At 46.9% G+C, this 12,699-nt stretch overlaps 1 protein-coding gene across 2 annotated transcripts in view; it reads right to left on the bottom strand.

Moving 5' to 3' along the window:
- The window catches only part of ADAMTS2 (ADAM metallopeptidase with thrombospondin type 1 motif 2), a 195,057-nt gene that overhangs the window by 57,234 nt on the left and 125,124 nt on the right, over nt 1-12,699 (bottom strand). The window contains exon 4 of one of the 2 annotated variants that reach the window (XM_054168297.1): nt 2,598-2,800. In XM_054168297.1, coding sequence (XP_054024272.1) covers nt 2,598-2,800 — 203 coding nt within the window. The remainder of the gene's footprint in view (nt 1-2,597; nt 2,801-12,699) is intronic. The other variant, XM_054168298.1, reaches the window with a different exon arrangement.

The raw sequence follows: 12,699 nt of genomic DNA, 5'->3' as shown, positions 1-12,699 counted from the left end.
AACAGACTGTTCAAGGAAGAAGAAGAGAGGACACTGGAAGAATCACTGTGTGAATTTCAGCAAATGAGACCAAAGCAATGCTCTTCACAGAAGTGTACCTTACATCTATCTAGTAATGAGGGCAAGAGCTGGAGGAGCTGCCAGCTGGAGTTAAGACTGTCAAAGGGATGGAGAAGTTCTGCAGTAACAATCCTCTCTTGCGCCTCTATATTGGAGCAACACCTCAAGAGCTGGAAGTAGAACTGGTTACCACCACCCATCCCTCTGCTAAAATACTGACTCTAGAATCCAGCTGAGTTGTGAAGAAGGAAAGAACAGGGCGCTGATGACTGCCAAAGACTGTGCACAGCCTCCTTGAGAGGCCCAGTGGATTTCAAACAGTTCCTCCTATTTGGGCACAGGGAAAGGGAGACATCCTCAGTCCCCTAAAGATACGTTTCTACCTCAGATCTCCCAACAGAACAACTACTGCCTCTGCCAAGAGCTGCTACAGCCCTTTGGGTTCAGTTACACAGGCTGCACTTTCTAAACCACTTGCAGAGACAGGATGCTCGAGACTTGTAATTTCTTACAATTTGTGTGTTGGATGGTTTGCTAAAATTAGGCAAAAGTATATCCCACAGCTGGAGCATTTAGGGCTTCTTTACCATTACTGTATATTTTATTTTTTTTAAATAGATTTAAGTGACATGATAAGTAAGGAGTCCTGTTTCATCTATTTCAGCCTGTTTGCCACATTCCTGCTCTGGCCTGTTTGGCTTGTTAATTTAGAGATGTATAAAACCATCTGTTTCACTGTAGACTTTGTTTTAAGCCTCAGAGGAAACCAACCACACGAATAAGTGAAATTCACTGTGTCATTTCTGTAGACTGTATGTATTTACAGCCATCAGAGCAAACACTAAGTACCCTACAACTCTAATGTTAGGGTAGGTTTTTAACTATTTGCAAGACTGTTATAAAAAGTCATAGAATTGTCAGGGTTGGAAGGGACCTCAAGGATCCTCCAGTTCCAACCCCCCTGCCATGGGCAGGGACACCTCACACTACATCAGCTTGCTCAGAGCCACATCCAGCCTGGCCTTAACAACCTCCAGGGATGAGGCTTCTACCACCTCCCCTGGGCAACCCGTTCCAGTGTCTCACCACCCTCCTGGGGAAGAACTTCTTCCTAACTTCCAGTCTGAATCTAGCCACTTCTAATTTTCCTCTATCTGCCCTAGTCCTATCAGTACCCAACATCCTAAATAGTCCCTCACCAAAGGGACCAAGTCAGTGCAACTGAAGGGACCAAGTCAGTGTAACTGAAGGGACCAAGTCAGTGTAACTGAATTTATGTCACACAAGGGACTGTCTTAAATCATACTCCACCTCTCATTGAAAGTGAAAACCAGTGACTTTCTACACATTATTACAAGAATATAATAAAGAATGAAAACCACTAGCTTCATGGTTTAAAAAAATGTATCTTGGGAAAAATTCATCCCAGGCAAATGCACCTCACAGCCTGGATTTCTGTCCACACATCTGCCTTTATGATTCATAATGCCAAAAAAGTCACCTCCAGGTGCTCATCCTCTTGCCGTGCCTGTATACTTCATGTCAAAACCAGAGCAGGCCTGCAACGTTTTACTCAACAATATTTCACTAAGAGCACACATCACTGCCCCTAAAATCGTTACACAAGTGTGTTTTATTGAGGAGAAAATCCTGTTCCAGGTGAGAATGAGAAGGAAGAAAGTCCCCCCCCAAAAATGAGTTACCTATAAAGGGGGCTATGGCTCACGTCCAATATTTGGCCAGGAGAATAAAATATATTTTGATTTTGATCTATAAAAGAGATCACTTCAAAACTTGATTCTTTTCCCACAAAATAGAGTCCTTGCTTACCCAACCAGTGTACACTGGGGCTGCTGTGGTGATATTTAGAAGGGGGGAAAAAAATGGTTCTTTCAGATACAATATTCTCTAGTGTCTCCTTTCATCACGAACACATTACACAGTCTGCTGCACAGGCTATAGTTCTGGAGATTAAATATTTAACTAAGGAAACCTAAAGATGTCACTCATGGAATAAATGCTAAATCAACTTAAGGAAGTTCAGTGGTATGCTGCATAACATTTTACTCGAGTGAACAAGGAGTAGGCAGGTGGCCTGGGATCCAGCGTGGTTGCTGAGGAATCAAAGAATTTAACTGAGTAGTTTTAGAAACGTTGAAGCCAATCAAAGTTTCTAGGAGAACCTTGTTTGAAGGCAGTTCACCAACCCATTCTGCAGCAGGGAGCTCAGGATAAGGGAACATATGGCTAAAATGTAATGACTTCCAAGAACCTGAGACCCTGACCCTGTGCCCCCACCCACCAAAGCACATAAGCAGGACTTTAAACATTTGAAGAGTCCTACAGTCAGCTTCTTCCTTAGCCCTTTTTTTCTTCTTTTCCATCTCCCCTTTCTGCCTTTCTAAAAGGGGCCTGGATTTCCCCCCTCCAGTTACTTTATCTCCTGCCATGAAAAAACTCTCTTATGCCTTACACCAGCGGCTAAGCCAACCTACATTCCCCATCCCCTCAGCGCCTTCCCACAGCGCGGTACTCACAATATTCATCAAGGTCAGCAGGTACTTCTGAACGTGTTCTTTCCCGTGGAACTGAACAACCGAGTCATCGACCCCCAGAAGCACTTCGATGTTGTAGTCGTCCTCCGCGGCATGCCTGCGGTAGCGCTGCCTCGATCTCCGCACACGCTCTTCAATGGAGCTCAGGGCGCTGCCCAGACCGTCCAGGTGAGTGAGGTTAGCTGCTGAAACCAAACACAGAGACGAGTCATCAGCCAAAGAACCTCGGGCTCAGGTCCTGGCTAAGCTGGCGTACACTCAAAACAGCAATGCTTGCTGTGTTCCGTGTCTCCTAAAGCAGTATTAGTTTCACTTTGTGTCAATTACAGAAATACCTGAGAGAGAGAAACCTGACCCAAAGGATTTTTACTTTGCAAAACAAGTGATGCTTTCTACAAAGCAATGCTGTGTAAAGCCAGCAGGAGAGCAAGCCAGACCCATGCCTTGATGAGAAGAAGGAGCTGCTTGCAGTAAAACACTTGCTGCTGAAAAGTACTCGTAGCAAAAATACACCACTCTGAGCTCTTGTGCTACCAAGGACACCCATTTCAGAACAATTAAAGACAGACACCATACTTCTAAATCTGATCCTACTGCCCACAGAATCCCATTTCGAAGCAGAGCAGTTGCCAATACAGCTTTTCCCTATCCAGGCAGGTTAGTAACAAACCAGTCCCTCCCACTTCAACACATTAGCTCCTTTCCTAGACACAGACATGCACTTCAACAGTAGTGACAGGGATCCTCTTTGCTGTTACAACCCAGAAACACATTTTAGATATGGAATTAATTCATTTATAGCTACACTCACAATTTTTTTAACAGCCTTTCATCCTTCATTCCCAATTTGCCACAACGCTTTACACTACTATATGTCAAAACCCAACCCATCAGGCACACAACAGCAGCCAACATTATCACCAGTTCTGGGCCCCTCAGTTTAGGAAAGCTGTTGCGTTGCTGGAGCATGTCCAGAGAAGGGCAACAAAGCTGGGGAGGGGTCTGGAGCACAGCCCTGTGAGGAGAGGCTGAGGGAGCTGGGGTTGCTTAGCCTGGAGGAGGCTCAGGGGAGACCTTATTGCTCTCTACAACTGCCTGAAGAGAGGCTGTAGCCAGGTGGGGGTTGGTCTCTTCTCCCAGGCAACCAGCACCAGAACAAGAGGACACAGTCTCAAGCTGTACCAGGGGAAGTTTAGGCTCAAGGTGAGGAAAACGTTCTTCACAGAAAGAGAGATTGGCCATTGGAATGTGATGCTCAGGGAGGTGGTAGAGCCACCATCACTGGAGGTGTTTAAGAGGAGACTGGATGAGGCACTTGGTGCCATGGTTTAGTTGATCAGATGGTGTTGGGTGATAGGTTGGACTTGATGATCTCAAAGGTCTTTTCCAACCTGGTTAATTCTATTCTATTCTATTCCTTGTGACATGCAAAGCATGTTCTCTGATGGGGTGGGACACAGTAAGCATGGCACCTACCTACCAAAAATTAACATGAAAACAAGAAATCTTGACATTTCACCTTATAGAGTAACAATAACCAACATTAACATCATGATTATCATTTGCATTACAAGAGTACTGGAAACCCCAGTGAGAACCTCTTGATTTCAGAGAATGTCAAGCAAAGACTTGCTCAGAGAGGCAAAGAAAAGCGGCGAGAGCGCCATGGATTGATTAAAGCCTCCTGGTGCTCGGTCCACAGAAACATAATAGGAAGCAAAAGGAGGAAGCTAAAGCCCTCACCTTCAAAGCAGAAATAAGAAACAACTCTAGGATACGTTACAAACTGGATTCTCCATCTTCACTTATTGAAGTTTTCACATCAAAACTGGTTGCTTTGGGAATGGATGAATGAGTCACCAGGTCACTGTGCTCGTTACAAAAGCATCTGTGCTCTTGCCTTAGGAGTGCTGCCTTGAGCTGCCGTCTCAGCAGATCCTGGGCAGAGCCCCCCACAGCTTCCCACCATGGTGACAACAGCATAGTAACCTCTACATCCTCTGGCTGCCAGGAGGGATGCAGACCTGGCCCCACTGCAGTGTCCCTCAACGTCCTGTATTCCAGGCTGTGCCCTGTGTATGCAGTGCACAGAGTGGTGACATGCTCTGAGCTTCCAGTCAAAGAACAGTCCTTGAAAGACACATTTGTTGGACAGCTTTTTGCCACTTCTCCACCAAGCTCCAAGGACATGCTTGTCACAAGACTTCCAGCTACAGGCCACCACACTGCGGTGGCAGAGCTTGCCTCGCTCATTGGACAGACAGAAGGCCCCATGCAGTGGTCCTACAAATGCATGGAGACAAAACGTCCTTCTCCTGGGAAGGCAACACGTTTGTTGTGGCCAATAAGCACAACCATCACGTTCTCATTGTCAGCCTCAAGGCTCCCAGCAGCTTCTGCTCCTGGGGACACAAGTTTTTAAAATTAATCTGGTGAGAATCAAATGATCCAGCAGGAAAATTCACTCTTCACGCAGAGCCCAGCTGCCACTCCCAGGCTGACCATAGAGGGAGAAGGGGTCTGCCTTTGCAGTGATGGAGAGAGCTCTTTATCAAGGCTCAAAGCCTGCCAAGCAGCCATCTCCAGCCCTACCTCATGGTTTGCTCCACTGGGAAAGCTTCAAGTGTTAATCCCAGCTAGCACCCAGAAGTAATTACACAGCTATCACAGCAGTCTCAGGGGATTTCCCATGGGATCCTGGGGTAATCAGACATTCATACCTATAAGGCAAATCACAGTTATTGTGAAGTTTGACTACAATCTTTAATGTTCTCCAGAAAAGTACAGCTTGGCTGCAGGGACTGCAGGTTGTGTCCTCTCTCTGCTGCTCACAAACCACTACAGCAATGAGGAGCAAGGCCAAAGCTATCAGACCTGATACTGCAGAACAGTGGTGCTGGGCAGGGGGAAGAGGCTGAGCCCAGCTCTGCAGCTGCAGCTGGCCAGCTCTGCTGCTGGGGGTGCTGATATTTTGGTGGATGGTTTGCTGTCAAAGTATCTAAAGCTTTTGTGCTTTCATTTCTTTCTACTATGTGTCAAAGTCAAACCAACTCCTAGTGCGGTATCTTTATTCCTGCTGAGAGTAAATCAGCCAGAGGCAAAATGTGATCCTACCATCCTGCAGTGAAAACTGCCTGTCCTCCTTCTCTGATCCTCACTTCATCACTGTCACACCACAGCCCTTACAGTCCTGCTGACTCCTGAGAAAAGTTATCAGGAGGTTCCCCAGGAGTCATCGTGCTGCCAGTGGGTGCCAACCAGCTACTTTAAATTTTGGTTGGAGCATGAAAATTCCCCACGTCCACATTCACCTTCACTTCTTGAGTGTCACTCCCTCAAGACAAAACGCCCAGTGGGCACTGGCACCTCTGAGGCACCAACCCAATGTGCTTCCCAGCAGAGAGAAAACCACACCAGCTCCAGCTGGCACTGGAAACATCCCAAACCCAGCAGCACAGCTCAAAACTTTTACAACAGGAGCTGTAAGATTTTTGATTCCCACAAAGTGTCCTTTCCTAGGAGGCTCTCATGGAATAGTCAGGGATGCCTCCACACACTGCCTGACCACACACCACACGGACTCCCCCTCCGGTGCCATTCTGCCTCTCAGGCTCTTGGATGGGGAACTGTTGCATTTGTTGGCCCATGCTGTGCTATGCCCATATTGTGCTTGCTCCTAAATGACAGCTGCATTCAAATCAAATTAATATCCCTATCTTTCTGCAGAGGGAGTAAACCAAAGCTGCATCTAAAGTAAATGAGAAATCTGTCATGTTTTGGCATCTCAGCTTTCTTTAGCTAGCATCAATAACTTTGTTGTATCACTGGACTGCTAGCAATATGCTAGAAAAGCTCATGAAAAGGAACTAAGACACCAAACTCCTCCTCCTTCACATTTTCCACGTTGCCTTCCTTCTGATCACCTGTGCACTTTGCACAGTAACATCCCAAAAGTCATCTCCAACTGCTCTGTGATTCACTAAATCATCCCAGGGTCTCTCCATCAGACATTCTCTTTCAGCAACTTTTGCCAAATCAGTGCATCAGCCACTAATTACCGGTGCCAACTTTCTTCCCCATCTCCCAAGAGCAGACACTTGGCATTTAGCAATAGCTAACAATAGCCTGTGTTGAAACCACCTCCATGCCCCACTAGGAAAAATTCACATTTGTGAAAATTAACCACTGAGAGCCAAGGCTGTGTTTTGCTCTTGTGCTGCTCATCAAAAGGACAGCAGCTCTGCAGCAGTTCACCCCAAAGCCCCTCAAAACCCACCTTTTTTTTTCCAAAGCCAGCTTAAAATTCATTTCAGTAATTTTCTCCCAACAATGCACAACATCTTCCAGAGAAGGAATAAGAAGTGCCCATGTTATAAAGAGAAGGAAAACCTTTGCTTCTGGCTTAGGCATAACATTAGGAGCCAGGCAGCCAGACAGGTGCTCCTGCCCCAGGGCTTTGCCCAGAGTGCTAGGAGGTGCAGAAGGCAGCCAAGAGCTGGGCAGCAAAACTGCCTAGGGAAAAGAGTGTGCACAACCCTGCTTGAGGCTGCAGCCTGGGGGGGTATTTGGGTCTCCTTCATTTTTGCTGGCTGTTAATGCAGCAAGTGATCCTGACTGCTCCCAGGCAGCAAAGTCCTAGCTGTTTGCTGACTCAAGAACTAAACAATGTTCCCAGCTGTGACAGCTCCAATGATGCATTAATATATGTGGAGTACATTAAAGCCCAAAGAGGACAGGTCATTACACTGTGCAGGGGCAAACTGCTTACAGCATTACACATCATACAGGATCCTTCTCCTCTGCTCCCTACTCCTGAGCAAGGTGCAACATCCCAATCTTTATATCAAAACTGTTCCATTTTTCAATCTGGCCTTTCACTTCTTTTATCTGGGCTCTTCCAGAACTTCCACATTCACTGGGACTAGAGGTCTGAACATCCAGGACCATGCACCATGCAGCCTGGCTCTGATCCCCACCTCTAGGGCAGGCAAAATTCACACTGACACAAACATTGGTAGGTCTTCAGAAGAATTCTCCAACTGTGACAGTTTGGGACGTCTGACACCACCTTATATTCTGGGAAGTTTTGCCTTGTTCATTAATCTTTGATATCAGAAACCTAATTACATGACATCTCCTGATTCTGCCTTAGCCATCATGGCAGGCAAAGCACAAACAGATGCTGTGAGTTATTGAAGCATGAGCACACTGCCTGCCACAGAAACAGCCTCTCCCTGTGTTTCCTGTCACTCCCTTTAGGACATCCACCCAAAGCACAGTTGCTGCCTTGCCATTTTGTTACTTTGCTTTGATTTTCATCGTGATTCCTTTCAAAAAGGCTCAGGGAAATATGGCTGCACCTAGAGCTCCTAAAGAGTCCCTTACCAAGCTGCTGCACTTGAATAGTGCCAGCTTTAGAGTTCCCCAATCTCACAGCAGCAAGACTGTCCTAATAAAGCAGCTTCTCATTTTTTTAACCTCCTATTTCTGGTGGGTGCAGAGACCAGGATGGGCAGATGGAAGACTGAGCTGCATGTCATGTTCACAGCCATCATCTGCAGCTTGTCAAAAGAGCAACTCCCTGGACCTTCTTTCCAAAGCTGAGCGTGCAGCATTCAGCCTGGCCAGACACCATTTCAAATGCAGCTTGTTTGCTGCTGCGGACACTTCATCTGTCACAGCAGCAGCAGACAAACACCTGAGCCGACTGCTGAGCACCTTCTCTGCAGCCTCAGGAGGATCAGCACTTCTGATGGGCTGTTCTGTTGCTGATCTCCATTCCTGGAACATGCTCCTGCAGGGACTCCCAGCTTCCCATCCCCTCATGCATCTTGCTGCAAACCAACAGGTTTGGGGGTTTCTTTGTTTTGTTGCTTGGTTTCCTTTTTAACCACAGTGACTCAAACCAAACACATCAGGGAAGGCTACCTGGAGCACATCTACACATGAAGCGCTGAGACAGTGCAGAGGCTTGGGGCACCCACCCTTGCTCAGCTGCACTGTGCTGGTGGCAATGCCACACCAAGCCTGGGACTTAGACCACAGAGTAGGCATGAGGCCATTTACCACTTGGTGCTGCAAAGGCAGGAGGACCAGGCTGGGTGGGAGGGAAGCAGGAGGTGGCAGAGTGGACTTGCTTTAGCTCTCAGCTTCCCATTGCTGAAGCAGATATCTGCACCTCTGGAAAAGGACTGAGCACCCTTGACAGCTGGCAGAAGACTTACTCTCTTGGGAGCTGCACTTCCAATCACAAGGCACCGTTCTGCAACCCTCCCAGGCACTCATGTGCTGCAGGCTTCTGCATGCCTGCCCTCCACGATCAACTGACTCCCCAGTTAGCCTCTCCCTGTGTTCTACCAACATCTTCATTTGTCTTCCATGGCAAATTGGAGCCCAGTCTGTGGAGGTTGGAGACAACAGTGAAGAGTCAGCAGATCTTGCTTTTTATCTCCCAGCAGTTTTGTCTCCCATTTTGGGGTCTGGTTTTGTGTTGCAGGTGCACACGATCTCAGTGGGAGTTTCTCTGACTTTTTTGCATTTTCTGGAAAACTAATTTCTGCTGGTTTTACAGCCCTGCTCACCTTCCTCTCTGCTTTCTGTTTTCCAAATGTCCTCTATTTGTCTTTCTTCTTCCCCTTAACCATCCTGCTCAGATACACTGGTCTTTCATAATTTATAAATCTCTTTCCCATACTACAGGCTGCATTTGGACCCTTCTGCTATAGATCATTCATATGAAAACTGGGCAAATCCAGCAAGGTGAATTAAAATGGAAAAGAACTCATGTGAGGGGAAAGCAAATTGGAGATGGCCTAAACACCAGAGGCAAATCACACACAGTGCACTGGGTACGTGATACAAAGTCAGCCCTGTTCAAAAGGCATCCCAGGAGGATGCTGCCTCAACACACCTTTAACTTGAAGCTCAGCTTCTATAGGATTCTTGTGATTTCTTGAATCACAGGTTAACACAGTGGCTGCTGCTTGGTAGAGACTGGATGAGGCACTTAATGCCGTGGTCTAGTTGATAAGATGGTGTTGGGTGCTAGGTTGGACTCGATGATCTCAAAGGTCTTTTCCAACCTGGTTAATTCTGTATTCTGAAAATCCTTAACCAAGAGCAACTATTTCAGCTTTGGGTGTGTATTCAAACTCCTCCTCTTCCACTCCTTTATATAAACCAAAAGCAAGACCACACTAGTAGTCTACAGGCCAGGCATGCACCAGGCATCCTTGCTGAGGTTAGGAATCCTCGTCCTGCCCTTATCTACAAAGCAGCAGTAATTGAAAAGGGATCTTTTGGGCTGCATGCCTTGCTAACCATATGATCTCATTATGAGCTCCCTGCCTCCTGAATTATGGTAATGCCATTTCTAGTCAAATCACATTTCAACACAGATCCTGCTCCACCTTTCATCTGTCCAGGAGAAGTTTGCCATGGGTGTCAGAGTAAGCTGGGTTGGGCTCTCAAAAGTAGGTCTTGGGCTCCAGCTGCAAGAAGGGCAGCAGAACAGCAGGTTGGCAGCAGCAGGAATAGCCTGGCCCTGGCATTTGAAATCAGGGAGAGTTCTAAGTATTTAACAATACCTCAAGCACTGTGTATTTGGGTCTTTACAGAGCTATTCTTGCAAACTGCTTAGAGCAGAACAGTTGTCCCATATTTGCAGAATGAATGCCCATTCCTGTGAACACACAGGCACAACCCCCATTCCCTTTCTTTCTTGCCACCTATACAACACAGAATCACAGAATCATAGACTGGTCTGGGTCAGAAAGGACCTCCAAAGGTCATCCACTACAACCCCCTCTGCAGTCAGCAGGGACATCCTCAACTAGGTCAGGCTGCCCAGAGCCCTGTCCAGTCTCACCTTGAATATCTCCAGGGATGGGCCCCCAACCACCTCCCTGGCAAACCTGTTCCAGTGTTCCACTACCCTCATAGTAAAGAACTTGTCCCTCACATCCAATGTCAATCTGCTCTTCTCTAGTTTGAAGCCATTGCCCCTCATCCTATCACTACAGGCCTTTGTAAACAGTCTCTCTCCATCCTCCCTATAGGCCCCCTTCAGGTACTGGAAGGTCATTATTAGGTCTCCCTGGAGCTTTCTCTCCTCCGGGCTGAACAACCCCAGCTCCCTCAGCCTGTCCTCACAGAAGAGGTGCTCCAGCCCCCTGATCACAGCAACTTTAAAGCTCAGGAGACGCTCAAATACCTGCCTGAATCAGAATTATGAAGAATAAAGAAGCAAAACCCTACCAAAGTGGAGGAAAACTTTCAAATCTGAAAAACAAACAATCAACCCCCCACCAAAATGTGTCTTTTCAGAAGGATAAACCAATCGGTGCAGTGACAATGGCCAGGTGAACGCCGTGGCACACGGCCAGGTGAGAGGCACTAAGAATAACCACAGTTAGATGTTGCCAAGGAGATATTTTCTGGCACATCACAACAAAGGGAAAAGGTATTACAATGCTAAAAAGAAAAGCTGAAAACTAAATTGATCTCATCAAGGCCACAGTCACACAATGAATAACATAAAGATGAGAGATAATTGCACTGTTAAATGATTAAGTGAGAGAGAGAACACCTTTTAGGCTTGAGGTGAGGAGAAAGTTCTTCACAGAGAGAGCTGTTCGCCATTGGAATGGGCTGCTCAGGGAGGTGGTGGAGTCACCATCCCTGGAGGTGTTCAAGAGGGGACTGGACATAGCACTAGGTGCCATGGTCTAGTAGTCATAAGGTGTTGGGTGAGAGGTTGGGCTAGATGATCTTTGAGGTCTTCTCCAACCTTGTTGACTCTAGGAATACCCTGGGCTAATTTAATGGTAAAACATATTGTGTCACAACTTTAACTTCCATATTACAACATAATAGTCAAAAAAGGAGGAATTAAAGCAATGGCAAAGCAGCCAGGCAAACCAATCTGCCTGACCTGGTTGAAGGGGAGCTTTTGGACAACTTTTTTCCCCAACAGCAAAAGTTGTCCTTTGGAAAATATTGTAGCATTCAACTTCACCAACACAAACACAGGCTTCACAATTTAGCACCAAATAACGAATGAGGAGGACATTTGTCACTCACTAAGCTCAAAAAAGGGGCAAAAAAGCAGCTGCTCTGTAGAAAACTGATTTATGGTCCAGCTTCTAAGTTCCACTGATTTAATTGATCGCACCTGGAAAATGCTTGTCTTGCAACTCTTTTGGCAAGTCACTGTAAGCCAGGCTGTATTGCAGAGCCTGTGACTTGCAGAACACGTTGCCTGCCCAAACACCTCCCACCTGCTCAGAAAGCTCACAGCTCCTCAGCCCCACCTGCGTGCCCCTGCAACACCACTTCTGTTTTACATGACTCATGGGGAGCTCCACGGTCTCCAGCTCATTTGCAGCTAATGCATAATTAATTAAACTGCAGAGTTCAGCCACAGGTCCACGCAGAGCCACAGCTCCATGGATCATAGAATCATAGAATCAATAAGGTTGGAAAAGACTTGAGAGATCATCAAGTCCAACCTATTACCTAACACCTTGTGACTAACTAAACCATGGCTTCAAGTGCCACGTCCAATCCTTTTTTGAACACCACCAGGGATGGTGACTCCACCACCTCCCTGGGCAGCACATCCCAATGGTCAATTACTCTTTCTGTGAAGAACTTTTTCCTCACCTCGAGCCTAAACTTCCCCTGACACAGCTTGAGACTGTGTCCTCTTGTTCTGGTGCTGGTTGCCTGGGAGAAGAGACCAACCCCCACCCGGCTACAACCTCCCTTCAGGTAGTTGTAGAGAGCAATAAGGTCTCCCCTGAGCCTCCTCTTCTCCAGGCTAAACAACCCCAGCTCCCTCAGCTCCTCCTCACAGGGCTGTGCTCTAGATCTCTCCCCAGCCTCACTGCCCTTCTCTGGACACATTCAAGTGTTTCAATGTCTTTCTTAAATCAAGGGGCCCAGAACTGGACACAGAAGCTGTGCTAAGCCTAAGATCCCACCTGAGGTCCCAAAGGTGGGGCCTTCTTCCCTCACTTTGTGCTTTAACAAAGTGTTTATAGGCTATTTGTGCCCAAGTCTGGCACTGAGCTACTCCAATGCC

Source organism: Dryobates pubescens, chromosome 16 (assembly GCF_014839835.1).
Source record: "Dryobates pubescens isolate bDryPub1 chromosome 16, bDryPub1.pri, whole genome shotgun sequence".
NCBI classification, from domain to species: Eukaryota; Metazoa; Chordata; class Aves; order Piciformes; family Picidae; genus Dryobates; species Dryobates pubescens.
Note: the sequence above shows the minus strand (reverse complement) of the source record. Positions and strands in the feature narration are given on the sequence as shown.